This window comes from Cyprinodon tularosa, unplaced genomic scaffold (genome assembly GCF_016077235.1).
Source record: "Cyprinodon tularosa strain WSP-4 unplaced genomic scaffold, ASM1607723v1 ctg559, whole genome shotgun sequence".
Classification (NCBI taxonomy): Eukaryota; Metazoa; Chordata; class Actinopteri; order Cyprinodontiformes; family Cyprinodontidae; genus Cyprinodon; species Cyprinodon tularosa.
The window spans coordinates 81623-102698 of record NW_024039295.1 but is presented as its reverse complement, the minus strand read 5'-3'; the positions used below and the strand labels follow the sequence as shown (position 1 = coordinate 102698).

General features: G+C 38.0%; 1 protein-coding gene across 1 annotated transcript; it reads left to right on the top strand.

The window, feature by feature from the left end:
• The first annotated feature begins 9 nt into the window (after positions 1-9).
• Positions 10-12080, top strand: prrt2 (proline-rich transmembrane protein 2). The gene is made up of 5 exons (XM_038305429.1): positions 10-296; positions 7046-7336; positions 7520-7815; positions 7899-8028; positions 10323-12080. Exons 2-5 carry the CDS (start codon positions 7108-7110, stop codon positions 10337-10339), a joined length of 672 nt encoding a protein of 223 aa, XP_038161357.1. The 5' UTR covers positions 10-296; positions 7046-7107; the 3' UTR covers positions 10340-12080.
• The last annotated feature ends 8996 nt before the right edge of the window (positions 12081-21076 follow it).

Genomic DNA, 21076 nt, shown 5'->3' with positions numbered 1-21076 from the left:
TGGTGGATTTCACTTTTCCTTTCACACAAACACACCCCTCCTCCCGGATCCACCCTGCCATCCTGGAGACTCCATCCATCGCATCTCACTGCGCCTCAGCGACGATCTACACGCAACACGATTTACAACAATCTGCTCGTAGAATAAAAACCCCAGTGGAAGAAAAAAAAAGGTTTCTTTGAGATGTTTCTTTGCGTGTGATTATTTTGGTTTTGCCTCCATCTGAGAATTTCGCTCCCACGATGCCGAATCCAGGGGCAACCCGGCTCTAATGAGGCAGGCGTTGCAATAAAAAGGTCAGTTTGTTTATTGCATTCAAGGTTTTATACATGCATTGAACTGTGTGCGTGTTTTTCTTTGCATTTAAACTCCATCCACTAGAAAACAAAGCAGAGCTAATTAACGAGCACGCTCGCTGCCTCTATTAGTGTTTTCCTTTTGTCCTTCACCGTTTTTTCCCGTTGCTTTTATACCTGACACCATATGGTGGTTTGCAGTTGTGTGCACACCTGCACACGGTCTATGGCGGCTGCAATGATATCAAAGAAAGCTGCCTCCATCTGCTCTGCCTTTGTGACCCGCTTTCTTCTCATTTCAGCAAACCAGGCTACACTAATGACTCCTGAGCACTTTTCAGGCCTTATTTATAATTAATCAATTGTGCATTTTTTATGCTTACAAAGCATCTGCAGTATTTCATTCTTGGTTTTACCTTTAAATTGTAAATACACCGAGAATGTTTTGATTAAATGTCACCAGTGGCCCACATACAGACACAGCTCCATGTCGATGGACTTGTAAAATATGTCAACTGTATATATATTTTTCAGCCTGAATTATCCATAAAAATGAATTAGGCTAAATGCATTCAATCCATTTTAAAAACTTCCCCCTTTAATATATTCATAAACCCACAAAAGGTTAAAAAAGGTACCCTACATTTTAGAATACAAAAGAAACTCCTTATTGTCCCACATTGGGAACATTCTGGTGTTTACAGCAGCAAAAAGTTTATAGAAAAATGACAAACGTGGACCTTAGAAAAATGCATAAGAATAACTTAATAGCGAAGAGTTGAAAGACAAATGATAAAATACTGTACTGTAAAGTGTTTTAACAATGTAAACCTGCGACTGGAGAATAATTAACCAATATACAGCTATGGACATTTTTACAGTAATGGATATTTGAAAAATGTATCAGAGATTTGCAAAAGGACAGCAGCATGTTATTTAACTGACTGGTAGAAGCTGTGCGACATCAACTTTAATGTCACAATTTATTTTAGACCTGGACAAACTTTGTCATTTTGTATATAGTCTGTGATAAATGTAAATGGCGTAGGAGAGACCCATTGCAAAACGTACACTGAGTGGGAGAGACACTGCAAAACGTAAACGGAGAAATAGAGACATGGTGCAAACGGCTTAGAAGAGAAACGGTGCAAAAAGTACCGGTAAATGGCTTAGAAGAGAAACAGTGCAAAACGTAAACGGCGTAGGAAAGACACGGTGCAAAACGTAAACAGAGTAGGAGAGACACGGTGCAAAACAAAAGGCGTAGGAGAGACACGTTGCAACACGTAAACAGAGTAGAAGAGACGCGTTGCAAAACGTAAACAGAGTAGGAGAGACACGGTGCAAAACGTAAACAGAGTAGGAGAGACACGGTGCAAAACGTAAACGGCGTAGGAGAGACACGTTGTGAAACGTAAACGGAGTAGGAGAGACACGGTGCGAAACGTAAACGGCGTAGGAGAGACACGGTGCGAAACGTAAATGGCGTAGGAGAGACACGGTGCAAAACGTAAACGGCGTAGGAGAGACAAGGTGCAAAACGTAAACGGCGTAGGAGAGACAAGGTGCAAAACGTAAACGGCGTAGGAGAGACAAGGTGCAAAACGTAAACGGCGTAGGAGAGACAAGGTGCAAAAAGTAAACGGCTTAGAAGAGAAACTGTGCAAAACGTAAACGGCGTAGGAGAGACACGGTGCAAAACGTAAACGGCGTAGGAGAGACACGGTGCAAAACGTAAACGGCGTAGGAGAGACACGGTGCAAAACGTAAACGGCGTAGGAGAGACACGGTGCAAAACAAACGGCGTAGGAGAGACACGTTGCAAAACGTAAATGCCGTAGGGGAGAGACACGGTGCAAAACGTAAACAGCGTAGGAGAGACACGGTGCGAAACGTAAACAGAGTAGGAGAGACACGTTGCAAAACGTAAACGGCGTAGGAGAGACACGGTGCAAAACGTAAACGGCGTAGGAGAGACACGGTGCAAAACGTAAACGGCGTAGGAGAGACACGGTGCAAAACGTAAACGGCGTAGGAGAGACACGGTGCAAAACAAACGGCGTAGGAGAGACCCATTGCAAAACGTACACTGAGTGGGAGAGACACTGCAAAACGTAAACGGAGAAATAGAGACATGGTGCAAACGGCTTAGAAGAGAAATGGTGCAAAAAGTAAATGGCTTAGAAGAGAAACAGTGCAAAACGTAAACGGCGTAGGAAAGACACGGTGCAAAACGTAAACAGAGTAGGAGAGACATGGTGCAAAACAAACGGCGTAGGAGAGACACGTTGCAACACGTAAACAGAGTAGGAGAGACGCGTTGCAAAACGTAAACAGAGTGGGAGAGACACGGTGCAAAACGTAAACGGCGTAGGAGAGACGCGATGTGAATCGTAAACGGAGTAGGAGAGACCAACTGAGACTGGGTTGGAGAGACACGGTGCGAAACGTAAACGGCGTAGGAGAGACACGGTGCGAAACGTAAACGGCGTAGGAGAGACAAGGTGCAAAAAGTAAACGGCTTAGAAGAGAAACTGTGCAAAACGTAAACGGCGTAGGAGAGACACGGTGCAAAACGTAAACGGCGTAGGAGAGACACGGTGCAAAACAAACGGCGTAGGAGAGACACGTTGCAAAACGTAAACAGAGTAGGAGAGACACGTTGCAAAACGTAAATGCTGTAGGGGAGAGACACGGTGCAAAACGTAAACAGCGTAGGAGAGACACGGTGCGAAACGTAAACAGAGTAGGAGAGACACGTTGCAAAACATAAACGGCGTAGGAGAGACACGGTGCAAAACATAAACGGCGTAGGAGAGACACGTTGCGAAACGTAAACGGCGTAGGAGAGACACGGTGCGAAACGTAAACGGTGTAGGAGAGACACGGTGCGAAACGTAAACGGCGTAGGAGAGACACGGTGCAAAACGTAAACGGAGTAGGAGAGACACGGTGCAAAACGTAAACGGCATAGGAGAGACAAGGTGCAAAAAGTAAACGGCGTAGAAGAGACACGGTGCGAAACGTAAACTGCGTAGGAGAGACACGGTGCGAAACATAAACGGAGTAGGAGAGACAGTGCAAAACATAAACAGAGTAGGAGATACACAGTGCAAAACATAAACGGCGTAGGAGATGCACGTTGCAAAATGTAAACAGCTGAAGAGAGACATGGTGCAAAACTGCATTGATGTGGAAGGTTTAGGGCAGTGCTAAAATAGAAATACAAATTTAAATGTCCAACAAAAAGAAGTTTACATCATTCATTTTAAACTTGGTTCCCATGGTTTCGGGATATGTTTTGCTGGTAAATCCCGACGGCTTTGAGAAACCAAGTAAATCTTAATCAAAATATGCTTCTAGTCTCATCTCAGAGGAAGTGTGCCTTTTGTGTCCAGTTGACACAACAGACCATGACAACAGCAGCACAGAATTCAGGGCAGCGCTGAGTGGAATCAATGCTGATATGAGCAGAGAGCTGTGGAGGACAATGCAAAGACACGCGTCAAAGTAAATAGCCTGCTGAGACTTTGAACAAGCATTGCATGTAAACAGCTGGGAGCTACTTTTGCAGTAAATAAAGTCACATAATCACTCTAGTTCCTTATTTAACCAATGCAGCAAATGTTTAATATGTAAAATTGTTATGAAACAAGTTGGTTTGCAATTACTACTTTAATAAAAGCATTTTCAGTGTTATTCTGCAATGAGGTTGGAGCCTCTGTGGACACACAGCTGTTGGGGCGGGAAGCCTTCTAACTCCCCTTAGATTGCTACATTTCAGGAACTCTAGAGTAAACCTATCATTAACAGGCATTGTGAACAGCTTTTTTGTTTTCCCAGAGAAGTAGAAACTGGAACATAGGTTAAAAACATTTTGCTTTTATCCATTTTACATACCAGCTATTGGTAGCATTGCGGCTAAGCTACATGCTAAAAGACAGACTGTGTGCACATTGTTGTCTGTCAGATCGGCATACGCTTAGGTTTTCATCTAACCAAAATGAATATAAACCACAGCCAATGTTTTCTATGTGCTGGTGAGGGTTCTTAGTCATCGAGGTCATGGCCATTCCAAAAAAAAAAACTGGACTTTTTTTTTCAAGTTGGAAGATGTTTTGCTTCCCATCCAGGAAGCTTTTTCAGTTCAAAATGTCAGGAATAGTTTGAGTTTTTTTTTTTTACATTAGCCAAACAAAGCCTTGTTTTTGTGTTGAAAACATGCAAATTGGAACAGACGAAGGGGTCCACCCATTTCAAAGTGGTGGACCCTTCCTGGACGGGCATCCAGGTGGTGCAGTTGTTAGTGCGCAAGACCCATGTATGGAGGCCTTAGTTCTCGACGCGGCCCATCGGGGTTCGAATCCCCCTATCCTGTCAGAAAAACGAGCCACTAATGCTGTAAAAAAAAAAAAAAAAGCTTCCTGGATGGGAAGCGAAACATCTTCAAACTTTGAAACAAAGTCCAATCGATTGTTTTACTTTTTCTTTTTTTTTGGAATGTTTTCTATTATTTTAAACATGAAAACAACACCTAAACCAATTTAAATTCTCGTTTTTTACTAAAGTAACTTAATTAAATTAATAGTGATTAATATGATTTTTGCTATAGAAGCTTCTTCTCACAACATTCCGGAAACTTCAATCATGTTTGGCCGTTTATACATCCAAGAAATAACAGTATAATCAAGCTGATTTGCTTTTTTAGAAGTTAAAATAAACCTGTTTTTATTGGTCAGTAATCTGCTGCTAGAAATCAATGTGGGGACAACTATCTGTTGCACATGTGCGTGCATGCTTATTAGAACAATGTATGCCAATGTCTGACAGAACAGGTTTATTACTGCATTAACTCCAATATCACATTGTTCTGCACAACATTTATCTTTGACTTTATTTTTTATGTTTGAACACACAAGTTGTTTTATTACCTTGATCTTAATGGTCTTGTGGAGAATGTCCTTTTTCCGGATATATCATCAAAACAAGTGGTCTTCCTAGCTGTCAATCATTCTGCTGATAGGTTTACTTAAGGCCGTCCTACGTGCTCGTCCCCATTTTTCACTTACCACTGGTGAGTCTGACATTGTGGAAAAATTGCATATCTTCTTTTGTATGATCGATGCAAATAGCAACTTTTAAACAGGAGAAATGGGCTTGTGCATGCTCTTGCATGCGTTTAATAGGCTTTTCCTCTCGGGAGTGGTTACGTCTTGCATGTAAAAAATTTTTAAAAGTGGAGAGGGCTGTTTTTTTCTGAAATTTGTAAAAAAAAAAAAAAAAAACTCCATTATACCTTTAGCTTATCAGCAAAACAAATGGCTTATCAGCTTGGTTTTCATATTATTTTAATTCCTGAGCTACAATAACCAAGGTTACTTCAATCAGCAGTCATGTTAAAATGAATATGGTTCTTTATGGTCTGTTATTTGATTCCTTTTTTAACTTCACCATTATGAAATCCTTTTGCATTTTTTGCTTGAGTACAAAGCCAAATAATAGTGTAATTTGGTGTATAGTAAAAGGCATTTACCAAACCAGATAGAATTTCTTAGAGATAGCTGAAAGAATATTTGATATATTGAATCAGAAGTTTATTAAAATCCTTTACCCCAGAAATGGGAATTGCACAATATGGCTATGTTAAGTGCCCCATTTCTGCTTGATTGATTGATTGTCTTTATTGATCTCACAGTGGAGAAATTTACTGCTGCTGATCTGATTTTGGACAGTGGTTTTGGACCATCCATTGACCTTATTCACTCTTAGTTTGCAGCTAGCCACTAATATGCCTTTAAATAATCTCATTATAATCACCTTTATCATATTTTGATATCAGTTTGACAGGGTGTGTTTTTTTCATGCTTGTTGGTGGTCAGCCTGCTCATATTTTATTCAAAGTCCCATTTTTTTCCTTTGTACTAAATGAAATTTCCTTAGAAAGTTATATAAATACCAACTACAAAAAATTTCCCTTGTAAAATGGGTTTCCGGATTTTTAAATTTTGCTTGTATTTTGGGGTTTTATGGACAAATAAAAACAACTTGTGCAACAAGCTGAACTATCAGACTGCCTCAAGCTCTTTAAATGGTGACTTGCTGTATTTTATTTATCAAAGATCTCAAAGAAATTTGATTCTTATTGTAAAGCATGCCTAACGACAAACAATATTTAGTGAATATACATTATTAATATTTCAATTATTTACACTCTGCTGTGCAAAACTTTCATCAAAACATGAATAAAAAATTCCATATTTTTCAGTCAAAGATATTACAAGCCACAAGGTCTCAGGTTCTTGGCCCTTACCTTTTTGCCAAGCTTAATATTTTTTGGCATTTCATGCAATAATCTTTATTTCAGCCAAATGCATTAAGATGTATGCATAAAAATACTTGAAGTTAACCAAAATTAAAGCATAGCTTCCTCCCATAGGATGCTAGAAAGGAAGATTAAATGAACATAGTTAAGCAATCGCTTTAAAGATTGTGGCTTTAAGTTTTTCCATACAGCAACCATTTCCAACTATTCATTTTTATGCACTGTAATACAACTAGGTTTTACTTTATGTTCAGAAAAGATTTGGATTAAAACTCTAGCTGTTGTTCCAAAAGTGTAGAATTGTTCCTGAATGGGTTCTGTTTATGGATTCAAAACTCTAAGTGTAGTTTAAGCAATTATTTATATTTGCATTCCAGCAAATATTCCATTTTAAACTCTTAATTAAAACTGCTTTCTGCTCTTGCAGGTTTAACTACAGGCAGCACAAACAGGATTGACTCCAATCAGAGGCATAACTTTGTTGTCAGCATGGCTGTTAATATGAATCCAGCTCCTGCCGTTTGGTCGGGAGAAGAACAACCATCGCTAATGGATCAGGACGGCCCCATTTCAAGTCCGGATGCCATCTCTGTACCATGCGGGTTACCGGTGGGTGAAGAACTCCTGCACAGCTGTAGCAGCCCAACCGACACGAGGCCTCCCCGCAGCAAATCCAAAGGAGAACTGGTGATCGTCATCAACGAGAAACTGAAGAACGGTAAGTTTGACCTCATACTGTGGCATTGGTTGGAGATTGGGTCGTTTGCTTCTGCATACTCAGCAAGCTCAGGCAAAGTCAAATATCTCTACGTGGAATAGCACCCAAGAGACCAAATACATACACACAGCCCAGTACACATATGCTGACTTTCTGCTTGTCCTTGGCATATTTCATGTGCAGGTAACGGGATCCACCCGGGAACGGCAGAGAGCACCTCTCCAGTCATTTCCTCTCCTCCCAGAAGACAGCACTCAGTCTCCTACCCTCATCACGGCAAAACCAGAAAGGGCAGTAGGGCAAGCTCCATTGGGTACACTGCCTTTTCGCCCAGGCCCTCACTTTCTCGCCACTCCAGCATCGCCACCAACCCTCCGCTGGACAGGACCAAGGTCAAAGACTACCTCCTACTCTCCGTGCTGGCCTGTTTCTGTCCTGTGTGGCCCATTAACATTGTTGGCTTCGTCTACTCAATCATGGTAAGAAGGGACGTTATCCAAGTTGGGGGCTAACCCGTGTCAGGTGAAAAGAATCTAACAAAGAGGTTTATTTCCTCCCTCAGTCCAAGAACAGCCTCGAGCAGGGAAACCTGGATGGTGCCGTTCGTCTCGGACGTGTTGCCAAGATGCTGTCCATGGTGTCACTAGTAGGAGGGACGGTTATAATCATCGCCTGCATTGTCAACCTGGCCAGTGAGTGTCCCAAATCTGACCTTTAACCCCTTACTACACCTCTTTACTCCCCTGTGTATCTGTGCACAGCTGACCTACTTCTCTGAACTCTCCTCTGACCTATTTATTCCGCTTTAATCTATATCCAATGATATAGAGCTTAATGTGGTCTTGATCTCTAGTATCGCTACAATCTGTTTGCTCATTATGGCTCCTTTTCCAGAGGATGCATGCATTCACATGTGCAGCTGTACTGCATGCCTCAGTATGCCTGTAGATTGATCAGTGTACTTCATTGTCTGTTTATTCCTTGTCCTGTTTGCTTGTACCAAATGTGAAGTCTTGTTCCTGTATGTAAACTATGTACGACAGTGTGTGAGTTATTGAACGGCTCACAGTACGAACGAATGTGCATTTATTGTACCTTTCAAATAAAAAGATTCTGAGAACAGATTAGTGATGGTTTTAGTCACTTCCTTAGTGTGGAGCTTTGTGCTTTCTTGCTAAGTTAAGATAAACACTCAACCCTGGTAAAGATGTTTGAAAAGCCTTTATTTTATTGCAGCAACGTTGTTCAAGCTTTAATCTGAGAACACTGATTTAGTGGTGAGAGAAATGCAAAATAATAGATTCACAAAGTTAAAGGGTAATGCAACCCTTAATGCAACCTTAACCTTTTTTATGTTTACCTTTCAATAAATCGGAACTTCCTGTTACCCTGCTGGGGTAAATATTACTAACAGAAACCAGGTTACCAACGTTATTCCCTTGTCAAAATGGAAAAGAGTAGTAAATATGAGAAATAAATGGGAAGATTAGCACTATCGCTGTTAGTTATTTTATATTAGTTATTTGGTTTTATATTTCATGCTTTCAATTTTTTTGTGATATATTTGTCTTTTTCAGTTTGAATAGTGTCCTTATATTGATACTGTAGAAAATAAGGGCTGCAGCCAACAATTTCTTTGCAAATCGATAAATCTGTTGATTGTTTTTCCGATTAATCATTTAATAATTAGAGAGCTTTGGCTCTCTAATTATTAAATGTAATTTTTTTTACAAAATAAACCAGGTAAACTAATACTTTTCCACTTGGGGAGTTCTTAATAGAGCACATTGACAGAGGAAAACTTCATTTTTAGTTTTAAAACCAAAATATGTATATATATATATATATATATATATATATATATATATATATATATATATATATATATATATATATATATATATATATATATTTATGTAATATATATATATTTATGTAATATATATATATACTGTATATACATTTAACATTTTGATATAATTACTGCTATAAGTGGATTACTCTGTCAGGTAAAGGAACGATTAAGTCTCTACTCCAAGTAACGATTACTAAATTATATTTCAATAATCGATTAATCGAATTAATTGTTTCAGCCCCAGACTAAATTATTTCTTAAAAATAGATAAGTACTGAATCGTATTATTTTTCCTGAGGAGATTATTTTAATGGGATGAAAGATAAATGTAATTTTGTTTTTTACCTAAATTTTGTTTTTTTTTGTTTTTTTCATTTTGAGGAGTGCCTTTGTTAAATCATACTTTCACACTCTAACTTTAAAAATAAAGTACCTTTTGTATTAATATTCAACAAATTATATATTATTAATAAGTTTTGTTTTATTTAAGTAGCCCATTTCAGTGAGTAGAACAGAGTCTGATGCTTTAAGCCTTTACTCATGTTAATTAGGATGATTCTCTGCTTTAAGATTAGGGAGCTTTTCAATGTGGGCTTAATGAAAAGTGTGTTTAGTATCTGCTTAAAGATCGTTTTTCAAACGAGCCTTAATGGAAGGGGTATTCTAACTTATTGAATATGACACTACATGAACAAAAGTTTAGTTACATTTACTTCAAAGTTAATACATGGCATGAAAAATATTAATGGCAATGGTGGTTTTATAGAAAAAAAAACAGACAAAAAGGTTCACCTTTAGATAAATGTTCTACAATTAATTTTCCATTAGGCTAAGTAAATACATCTATTTTTTTCCCATTTAAGTTCAGTTTAAACAGATTCTTATCCTCCCCTCTGAGTGTACTCGGTCTCAGTCTGTTGGGTCTCATTAAACCAAGCCATGTTCTAATTAGCTCGATGACGAGAGGAGTGATTGTAGATGCAACTTGAGTTGTAGAACCTTTGGGAATCAGCAGGACCCTTGTTTTTCCCCTCATTATGTAACTGTCCTCTTGTCTTTGAAATTTTATATATCCAGATTACATTGCAGAACTCATAGCTCTGACTAATATGCTTCCTTCTCTTTTTTTAGTAAATGTGAAAACCTGAGTTTCATCCCAGGATGAAACCGGATAAGAGCTGAACGTCTGGCCCGCACCTGCACCTGCACCACCTTTACCGCCTAGTCATTACCCGGATCTGTGACAGACATGCTCCTGTTATACAGCGCTTTACTTATGTTTTTGTAATCTGTATACAACCCCTTCATTTTTGTGGAAGAAACCAGAATAAACCAAATGCTGCTCTTCTCGGCCTCAATTGGGGGATTTAGTGGTCTGTCTGATCACAAATGGAGACTAATGAGTCCCTTTCTCTCCTGGCCGACACACTCCAAATGTTTTTTTAAGCCTGCGACTACTTAAAACAGGGAAGCCAGTAGAAATGTTTACTGGCTCTACAGCATCAATCCCAACAAAATGCCTGCCAAGTCCACCCTCCACTGCACCGACAAGAAGCACCAGCTCGCCTGTTAAATCCCCTCAGACACACGGAGAGGCTGCAGGATTTACACTGCAGTGGATTCAAACTGGAGAACTTCACCCATCACTCGTCAGAGAGGAAACACTCTGAACAGCACTGTGTCCTCTTTGTTTCAGACTGTCCTCTATGACTTTCAGAGCTTCAATTCTGTGTATGAGACTGAGCATACGGGTGGTAAAAGAGGATCAAAGAAGGAGGGGGAAGGGATGGTTTAAGCTCGGACTAGCTGGGGGAGATGAATCGGGAAGGATTATGAAAAGTCTCCCACAGAAGGCACAGTCGTCACTGCGAGGAAAATATGTGCCAAATAAAAGAAGTTCAGAAGGAAAGCTTGTTTTTTTTTTTATGAACACAAAACTCTTGACAGGAGCATGAAATACGTTTTCACTCCTCTGCTACTTCACTGTGTACCTGCTCTACACCACTGACCACTGTGACCTGGGAATATGGGTTGGTCTGAATGGAAAACTCTAATGTAGCAAAATCCAAGTCTAACTGAATCATCTATAACCAACCTTTTTATAAAGTTTGTAAAAAGTCCTTTTCAGACATGATTGCGATGCCCTTATAGCCTCCAGAGCCTCAATTGAAAGCTGAACTATGTCCGTGTGTTTGTGTGGGCATCAATATTTGGTTAACAAATCTGATTGCTTGTTATTGCTGTCAGAGATGCAGCTGTAACCTCAGTTTCTATCCACAGGTGCTTTAAAATCAGACTCTAGGTAGTGTTCTTGTCCCTTAATTAAGCCCCTAATAGCTCATTATTTTTTACCTAAATGTGCTTACACCTTTATGTTTAAAGTCCTTCTATTTCTGTGTACAAATGAGAATCCTTAAAGGTTAATTTCTAATATATTTATGTGGGTGAGAAATGTAGCAGTAGAGCCTTCTTTGTTATGATATCTCTTGTGTCTTCAAATATCTCTTAACATTATTCTACCTGTGATTTCTCATTGTAATTCCAACAAATGGGTTTTATTTAAGACCAGGTATAATTTTCTTTTGCTGCATCCTGGTTTTTCTCTACTATTATTGCAGCCCCTTATAAGTTTAATTGTAATCAACTGTATGTATTCTACAGATATATATATCAGTAGTGTAATATCTCTCTAGTTAAAACGTTAAAATGAGTTAGAATTATTTAGCCAGCCTCCTGGTAATCGTTGTATTCCCAGAAGGCCTCTATAATCTTTGCAGCTATTAGCATGTTATGAATTTTTATTCATGTATGATGGTGATAACCTACAAAGAAAGGTTGGCACATTAAATATATTCTGCAACACATTCATAATAAAGACAATGCATGTGACATGTTCTCTGTGTTGTTTTGATAAGATTAAGAGCAACAACTACAGGCAGATGGAAAAGGGTTTTGCTTCAACTCTTGGGGGTTCTTTCATTTTGTGAACCACCTGCGTCCCTCAGTCATAAAAAATGCACATTTAGTGACTGCTTTAGGAATACTAGGAATAATCGACTGCCGCTCTATCTATCTATCTATCTATCTATCTATCTATCTATCTATCTATCTATCTATCTATCTATCTATCTATCTATCTATCTATCTATCTATCTATCTATCTATCTATCTATCTATCTATCTATCTATCTATCTATCTATCTATCTATCTATCTATCTATCTATACTGTATATATATGTATGTATATATATACAGGTGCTGGTCATAAAATTAGAATATCATGAAAAAGTAGATTGATTTCAGTAATTCCATTTAAAAAGTGAAACTTGTATATTATATTCATACATTACATACAAACTCATATATTTCAGATGTTTATTTTGTTTAATTTTGATGATTACAAATGACAACAAATGAAAATCTCAAATTCATCATATCAGAAAATTAGAATATTGTGAAAAGGTTCAAAATTGATGGCCCCTGGTGCCACACTCTAATCAGCTAATTAACTCAAACCACCTGCAAAAGCCTTTAAATGGTCTTTCAGTCTAGTTCTATAGGCTACACAATCATGGGGAAGACTGCTGACTTGACAGTTGTCCAAAAGACGACCATCGACACCTTGCACAAGGAGGGCAAGACACAAAAGGTCATCGCTAAAGAGGCTGGCTGTTCACAGAGCTCAGTGTCCAAGCACATTAATAGAGAGGCGAAGGGAAGGAAAAGATGTGGGCGAAAAAAGTGTACAAGCAAGAGAGATAACCGCACCCTGGAGAGGATTGTGAAACAAAACCCATTCAAAAATGTGGGGGAGATTCACAAAGAGTGGACTGCAGCTGGAGTGAGTGCTTCAAGAACCACCACACACAGACGTATGAAAGACATGGGTTTCTGCTGTCGCATTCCTTGTGTCAAGCCACTCTTGAACCACAGACAGCGTCAGAAGCGTCTTGCCTGGGCTAAAGAGAAACAGGACTGGACTGCTGGTGAGTGGTCCAAAGTCATGTTCTCTGATGAAAGTAAATTTTGCATTTCCTTTGGAAATCAAGGTCCCAGAGTCTGGAGGAAAAGAAGAGAGGCACTTCATCCACGTTGCTTGAAGTCCAGTGTAAAGTTTCCACAGTCAGTGATGGTTTGGGGTGCCATGTCATCTGCTGGTGTTGGTCCATTGTGTTTTCTGAGGTCCAGGGTCAACGCAGCCACATACCAGGAAGTTTTAGAGCACTTCATGCTTCCTGCAGCTGACCAACTTTTTGGAGATGCAGATTTCATTTTCCAACAGGATTTGGCACCTGCACACAGTGCCAAAGCTACCAGTACCTGGTTGAAGGACCATGGTATCCCTGTTCTTAGTTGGCCAGCAAACTCTCCTGACCTTAACCCCATAGAAAATCTATGGGGTATTGTGAAGAAGAAGATGCAATACACCAGACCCAACAATTCAGAAGAGCTAAAAGCCACTATTAGAGCAACCTGGGCTATCATAACACCTGAGCAGTGCCACAGACTGATCGACTCCATGCCACGCCGCATTGCTGCAGTAATACAGGCCAAAGGAGGCCCAACTAAATACTGAGTGCTGTACATGCTCATACTTTTCATGTTCATACTTTTCAGTTGGCCAACATTTCTATAAATCCTTTGTTTTTATTGGTCTTCAGTAATATTCTAATTTTCTGATATGATGAATTTGAGATTTTCATTTGTTGTCATTTGTAATCATCAAAATTAAACAAAATAAACATCTGAAATATATGAGTTTGTATGTAATGTATGAATATAATATACAAGTTTCACTTTTTAAATGGAATTACTGAAATCAATCTACTTTTTCATGATATTCTAATTTTATGACCAGCACCTGTATATATATATATATATATATATATATATATATATATATATATATATATATATATATATATATATATATATATATATATATATATATATATATATATATATATATAATATATATAGTATATACTGTATGTATATATATACACATACAGTATATACTGTATATATATATATATATATATATATATATATATATATATATATATATATATATATATAGTATATATATACATAGATAGATAGAAATTCCTTTCCTACCACAGATGCGTAGCCATACATTTTTATAAGGGTGGCCAGGCAATAAGCAATGTACACCAGGGGTGTACGCCGGGGTGGCCGACAGTAGATAGCCACCAAAACCTCATGGTCAATCTCAACCCAGTCTCATGGGAAAATGTAGTGGGGGTACATTTTCCCATGAGACTGGGTTGTCAATCTACACTGTTCCAAAACATCCATATTTTCTAATTAAGAGAAACTATCCTTCTATCTATCCGTGCTTTCTAAATAAAAGGTATAGTCGATAAAATTCTTTCAGGTTTGAGTTTTGAGCGAACATCTTTTCCATTGTCATTACTCACCTACTTTTATCAATAATCATTCTGCATAAAATTGATATTTACAAGTACAAATATCCACATAAATTGATTTTTTAAAAGTTTTTATTAAAATATTTATTAATCTATTTCACTGAAGACTCCTAGATGACTTGCAGAGACAAATCATTTTCTCTTTACCCCATAAAACACAAAATCTATTTCTGCTTGAATTCTGTACTTATTATCTTTAATGTTAGTATATTGATGTGCATAATTAACCACAGTGTTTTTGTTAAAATATAATAAGTAATTGTTAATATATGAAAAATGAAAATGTTTTGAATATTCCACTTCATATTATTACTCTTGCCACCATCTGTATTAGAGGGAAATAAATGGTAGGGGTGGCCAATGATTGAATAAGGGGGGCCATGGCCACCCCTGGCCTCATCTAGCTCCGGCCCTGTCCTACCCTGGATATTGCTCTTATGTTGACCCCATGAAAAGTGAAGGGATAGAAGGTATAATGTGTGTGGTATTCAGGGCGAGACAGAACTACCAGATGAGAAACTGTAGCAGAACAGCCCCAAATTACACGCAAAAGTCTCAAAAACACAGTAACTAATCAAAAACAATCCATTAACTTAACAGGGTAAAGTAAAATGTCTACAATTTCAGCATACAGTGTGATGATATTGTATACATTAATTTATCTCAGACCAAAACTGTTCTGTTTATTGATCTGTAAGCAAAAATACTATAAAGAAAGTAAAATGCAAGTGTAGTAATATCTGTCATTCTGTAGCGCAGCAGTCGTATAAATATTACCCAGATTGTATGACTGTCACTGCAGCAATAAGTTCCTCTCTCTCGTCAGACATCTTGCTGTAACAGCAGGAGAGACAGTCTGCAGGGCACTAATCATTTCCAGTGAATTGGAATATCTGATTTGCCAGGTACCTCAATGTGATCCTCCCATTTGTGTCCATCCTTTCTATCTATTGACGAGCCCTAATGTCTGTTTCCAATGTGAACTCCCATCTGAGAAGGTAATACTTAAAGAAATCCAGGGTCCAATTAATAGCCAGGCCTCTTTTTCAACTACTGAATATTTTACTTCCCTTGGGAACAAATGTGGCTGATAAAAGTCACTGGATGACAATGTCCAGACTGATCCTACAGAAATACAGCAACCAATCCCCTCTCTAATGCATCAATCTGTAGAATAAAGGCCTTTTCAAAACCAAGGCTGTGCAGGATTGGGCTTTTACTGAGGGATTTATGTAGGTCCTAACAATCGTTTTTTCTCTCTAAGATGTTCAAGGAATAAAGATTTAAATGGGAAGTTCAGACTATTTCATCCAGAGATAACTCTGATTAGCTGCAGCTAAGTTATATAATGTAAACTTTAATGATTTATTTTCTTAAAAGACTTGGAATCGAGAATCAATAGTAATTGGTATCAAAACCAGGATTCAGAACTGGAACCAGAACTGTAATGGTCCAAATTCAAACAATCCCACCCTTAATAATGCCTCAAACACGTAGAGTAAATATGTTGAGCAACTTGTGCCACACATTAAGGAGAAAAACTGCCGACTGAGAGGAAAATAAACTGACAAGACTGACAGAAATGAAACTGCTCTGCTAAAATCTGACAACAGCAATTCCTGCATCAACCCGTTAACATTTTGACATTTAAAGGCACTTTTCTTCTCTCTCAGCTAATTTAAGAGTTTCTTTATGGTACAGGACATCTCACAGGGAGATAAGTAGATCCAATGGAAATACATCCAGTGGCAGAAAGCAGGTCAGAGATTATCTAGCTGGGTCACAAATAAACACAGAGACTTGATTCAGCTTGGCATCGCTTGGATGCATCATGATTGCTCTAATGCCAGTCTGCAAACAAACAAACAAACAAACAGACAGATGTAACTTCGTTTGTTGCATGGAGAAATAGACTGGAATTTTACGTTTAAATTGATTGAAATAAATATGTTGTGGCTAAGGATGTGGGTGGAGTTATTCTGGATCAGGAAAATTATTGGTCTTTTACCTTTAAAGTCTTATGAATGTATAAGTAGAGTATATAAGAATGTATATAACACTACATAATACAGCAAACTACCCTGTGCTTATCTGCATTTTACTTTCTTATGAGTTAGTTATAATGTAATAGTTACTCTCTTTAAAGTCATTGCTCATGTATTTAAATGAAACTTCTGAGTTAAAAATTTTACTTAACAGGAATTTTAGTAGACTGGATACCTTTCAGAGAATTCTGTCGCTGGAGTCAAGGGTTTATTTTCTTGACTTTTATTGGAAGATATCAGGTATAAGTTTATGAAATCTCCAGTAAAGTATCTGGTAAGTTCTGGAAAAGTACTTCTTGAGGTCTAGGAAGGTATGTATATGTATATGTATATGTATATGAAGGTATGTATATGTATATGTATGTGTATATATATATATATATATATATATATATACACATATAAATACCTTCCTAGACCTCAAGAAGTACTTTCTACCAAGCTTCTGGTAAAGGACCTGAGCTTGAGGATGACACTTACCACCAATACAATTATACAATAACATAGCTGACACATTTTTCAGAACTTCTAAAGACTTTCACAATTACTTTATGGAGAACTCAGGTAATTTCCATTTCATTAGCTATCCACTGATTACTGATTTCTGAAGGTAGTTGGAAAAAGGTTGTGTGCAAATTCAGTTTACAAATAGGTACCTTTAAGGTTCACACAGTTAATTGTTTCAATTATTTTTTTTAAATACTAAAAGCAGACTGGATATTGTATATTTGGTAAATCATTTTAATATAGTTGACAAAATATCTTAAGTGTTAAAGTACTATGATTGTATCTTTTTGTGACATCAGCTGCATAGGACAGATCCTCTGTCATGGAGTCAGCCAGGAATTAATGGTGACTAAGATGAAACATCAGCAGCCTTCTCTTATTTCGCCTGGAACATCTTTCTCTCTTAGGAGGCAGTGGAAATGCACAATAATCACAAACTGTGCTGCTGCTAAGAGCGTTGCATGTCCTCCCTCCTTCATAATTTAATCTGAGCCTCCTCCTCAGCAGCACTGACTCTGCTCTTGATTTGGTCAGTCAGCTTGTGGTGATTCTCACGGCGAGATGCTGGTGACCAGCAGAGTTTTTACATAAACATTGTGATGCACCGACACTGATCCCTGACCCGCCCTGTCCGACAGAGCAGAGCTAAAATAAGGCTTGGCATGAATTTCTTTAAATGGAAATCAGACAAGCTTTTCTCAGGCTCTGACCTAAATGTAAAAAAGAATGTGTCACTGAAATACAAGATTAACATCCTGTTGTTATGTTGTCATTCAAAGATTAACAGTCATTCATCATGGTTATAAAATTAATTTCAGTTTTATGCTTTATCTTTTTTATTCTAGCCATTCTTTTGTCAATGATGAATGATTATATAACAGTAAATTTAAGATTGTCTCTAAAAGAAATCCATCCATCCATCCATCCATCCATCCATCCATCCATCCATCCATCCATCCATCCATCCATCCATCCATCCATCCATCCATCCATCCAGAATGGGTTAGATTCATTTATATTAGTTGATTTCATGGCCCAGATAACACTTTTAAGTAAAGTTCTTATATTATATTTTGATCTGAGTTGAATTCAAGGCCACCCTAAGATTGAAGTGTTTTTTTTCTTTGGATTAGTTACTACTCTGGACATCCACTTTTGTTTATGTTGATGACTTTAACATGTAAAGTTGTCATTGTGTCCGTATAGCTCAGTGTTTGACACTTCTGAACATAAAACCTTTCTCCAGATGGCATTTACTGCACATTGTTACTGTCAGCAGCTGCTAAATTCAATCAAGCTCGAAGATGGTGGGTCTTTTGAAACAGCAGTTTCTTTCTGGGTTAGCAATCTCTCTTGTGGAAAGTCGTTCACAAGTGACTGCAAATCAAACAAGCAAACAATAATCTGGAAGTGTTCTGCCCTCGTATAAATGTTTAGGAACTTGTTTGGTGTATTTATTAGGATGTTTATTTTGATTTTAACTTTTTTTAACTTTTAACAAACGTTTATGTTGAACAGCTGCAGCCAAATACCCAAAGTAACACTGAGCACAAAAGGTCATGCTTAATTTATCCCTTACTCTTGATATGAAGATAACATGAAAACTTCATCCTTAAATGCAAAGTCCTATAACCTCAACTGTTGATGGTGAAAGTATACAAACACTGGTAACAAGCCAAATAAACAAGGATTGATGTTAAAAGCTGTGCTCATACTTTCCAACTCTTGTTAATACTGAAGCAAAATATGCTTTTTTGGAAAAAATGAAATTATTTATTTGAATTCATGATATCAAGTCTAACTTTTAAAATCAATAACAAAAAGAGACTTTTTGCAATTTTGCCTCTTCTTGGCTTCTTGGTAAACCTATTAAAGATGTATGAAAATCCCCAAAACAAATAAATCTTTTATTACAGTGGTATCTAAAACTAGAAAATCATAATTTTGTAAAATTCTCTTTCTAAATGTTCCGTAAAAATTCAAAAAATATCCACTGGACTTGGTTTCCAAGATTTGAAGACGTTTCGCTATCTCTCCAGGAAGCTTTCTCAATTCAAATGTTTTTTTAATTTTTACAGAATGACTATGACCTGGATGACTGAGAACCTTCATCAGCATATCTTTCTAAATGTAGTTTAAATTGTTACCTGTGTTCTAGTAGACATTCCCTGATTTATGAAGTTTAAAATGCATCTGCTTACTTTAGTTAGTTGTTTTCTTTAATTCCCCATTTTCAAGAAAGCTAATGAGAAATTATCGTTGGTGTCACTTTTGCTACCCTGTAATTCACATTTAAAGTCAATCTTAAATGATAAAATAAAGCTTCAGTTTCATGTATTTTGTAGTGTTGCACCAAATAGCAAAAGATTTAAATAAATAACTGAACTTTATTGATCTCACATTGTTGAAATTTACCTCTGTATTTCACCGACCCCTTGGGGAGCAGTGGGCTGCCATTGTGCGGTGCCCAAGGAGCAATCAGGGGTTAGGGTCTTTGCTCAGAGAGCCACAGTGGCAGTGGGGCTTGAACTCAGAACCTCTGGATTCCAAGCTCAATGCCCTAACCACTGGACCAACACTGAGCTTTGGTAATGGACTGTCTCAAGCATTTATTTTTACATTGATATTATTCTACCTGTGCTATAATCAGTGTTTTTTTTTACATTTCTTTTTTAATAAAGATTTTTTTTCTGCTCACCTTAGTCCCGTGGTTCTCAAAGTGTGTGGCGCGACCCACTGGTGGGGAATTGAGACGTGACAGGTGGGGCGCGCCAAGTTCCGGTGTGTGTGTGTGTGTGTGACTATAAATGTAGAACGTGTGAGAGCAAACTGTCCTTATAGCTGTATGTTGCCGCTTTTTAGACCAATCAAACCCACAAAGTAATCATTACTAGCCTACATGCAGTCTAATTAAAAGAACATTAGAAAAATTTCACCTGGAACTGAAGTGCCAAAATAACGTCGGCATATTATTTGTAACGGAATAAACTTTCGCGCCCCAGTGTTGCCAACTCAGCGACTTTGTCGCTATATTTCAGACCCCTCCAGCGACTCTTTATCAAAAAAGCGACAAGCGACAAATTAGCGACTTTTGGAGACTCTTACGTGAAAGCACGTATCGTTCCTTTTCTTGTCCTCCAGCGGCAGGTGCTGCCGTGGGGCGCCTCCCCCATCCCCACCCCGTTCTCCCCCGCTATCGCAGGAGTCCCTCTCAGCGCTGCAGTCAGACACACAGCATGTTTACCCTCAGCGTCTAGACTGCAAATAAAGCGCACGTGCGCCGGGATTGACGGCGCAGGTAGATCATAAATAACTGAATTTGAAATATTTTATCTTAAATAAACAGGACCAGTTTATTGAAATGACGTCTGACTCCACCCTGAGGCTCAGGTTTAATGCTCAGACTCATAGTGAATTCTGGTTTGGAGTGGAGAGGGAGTATCCACTCATCGGGCAGAGAGCTGTGTGCATTCTTCTTCCCTTTGCCACATCATATCTCTGTGAGATGGGCTTTTCAACTGTTGCTTCACTGAAAACAAAATACAGATCTCAGCTGAACATTGAGCATGACTTGAGAGTGGCAGTATCAAGCCTGCAACCCCGTTTTGAGAAACTGCAATGCAAAACAGGCTCACTGCAGCCACTAATGCAGGGATAAATAGACCTGTATTGCCAGATGGATTTCACTTCTTTTCTTTTATTAACAGATTGCAGAGTGGCACTTTAATTTTTTCTATCTTTGAGCTTGATACAAATTTTGACACAGCTGCATTTTTATTTTCTTTATTTTTGAGCTTGCTGTTATTTGATGTAGATAGTTTGTATTTAGATACTACTTGTTACTTCAATAAAATTGGAACATTTTAAGATTGTTGCATATTT

Excerpts from the sequence above, each read along its gene's own strand:
- prrt2 (XM_038305429.1), top strand. The coding sequence starts at position 7,108 with ATGGCTGTTAATATGAATCCAGCTCCTGCCGTTTGGTCGGGAGAAGAA. Across the intron at positions 7,337-7,519 it reads CAACGAGAAACTGAAGAACG|GTAACGGGATCCACCCGGGA; the intron begins GTAAGTTTGACC and ends TTTCATGTGCAG. Across the intron at positions 7,816-7,898 it reads GCTTCGTCTACTCAATCATG|TCCAAGAACAGCCTCGAGCA; the intron begins GTAAGAAGGGAC and ends TTCCTCCCTCAG.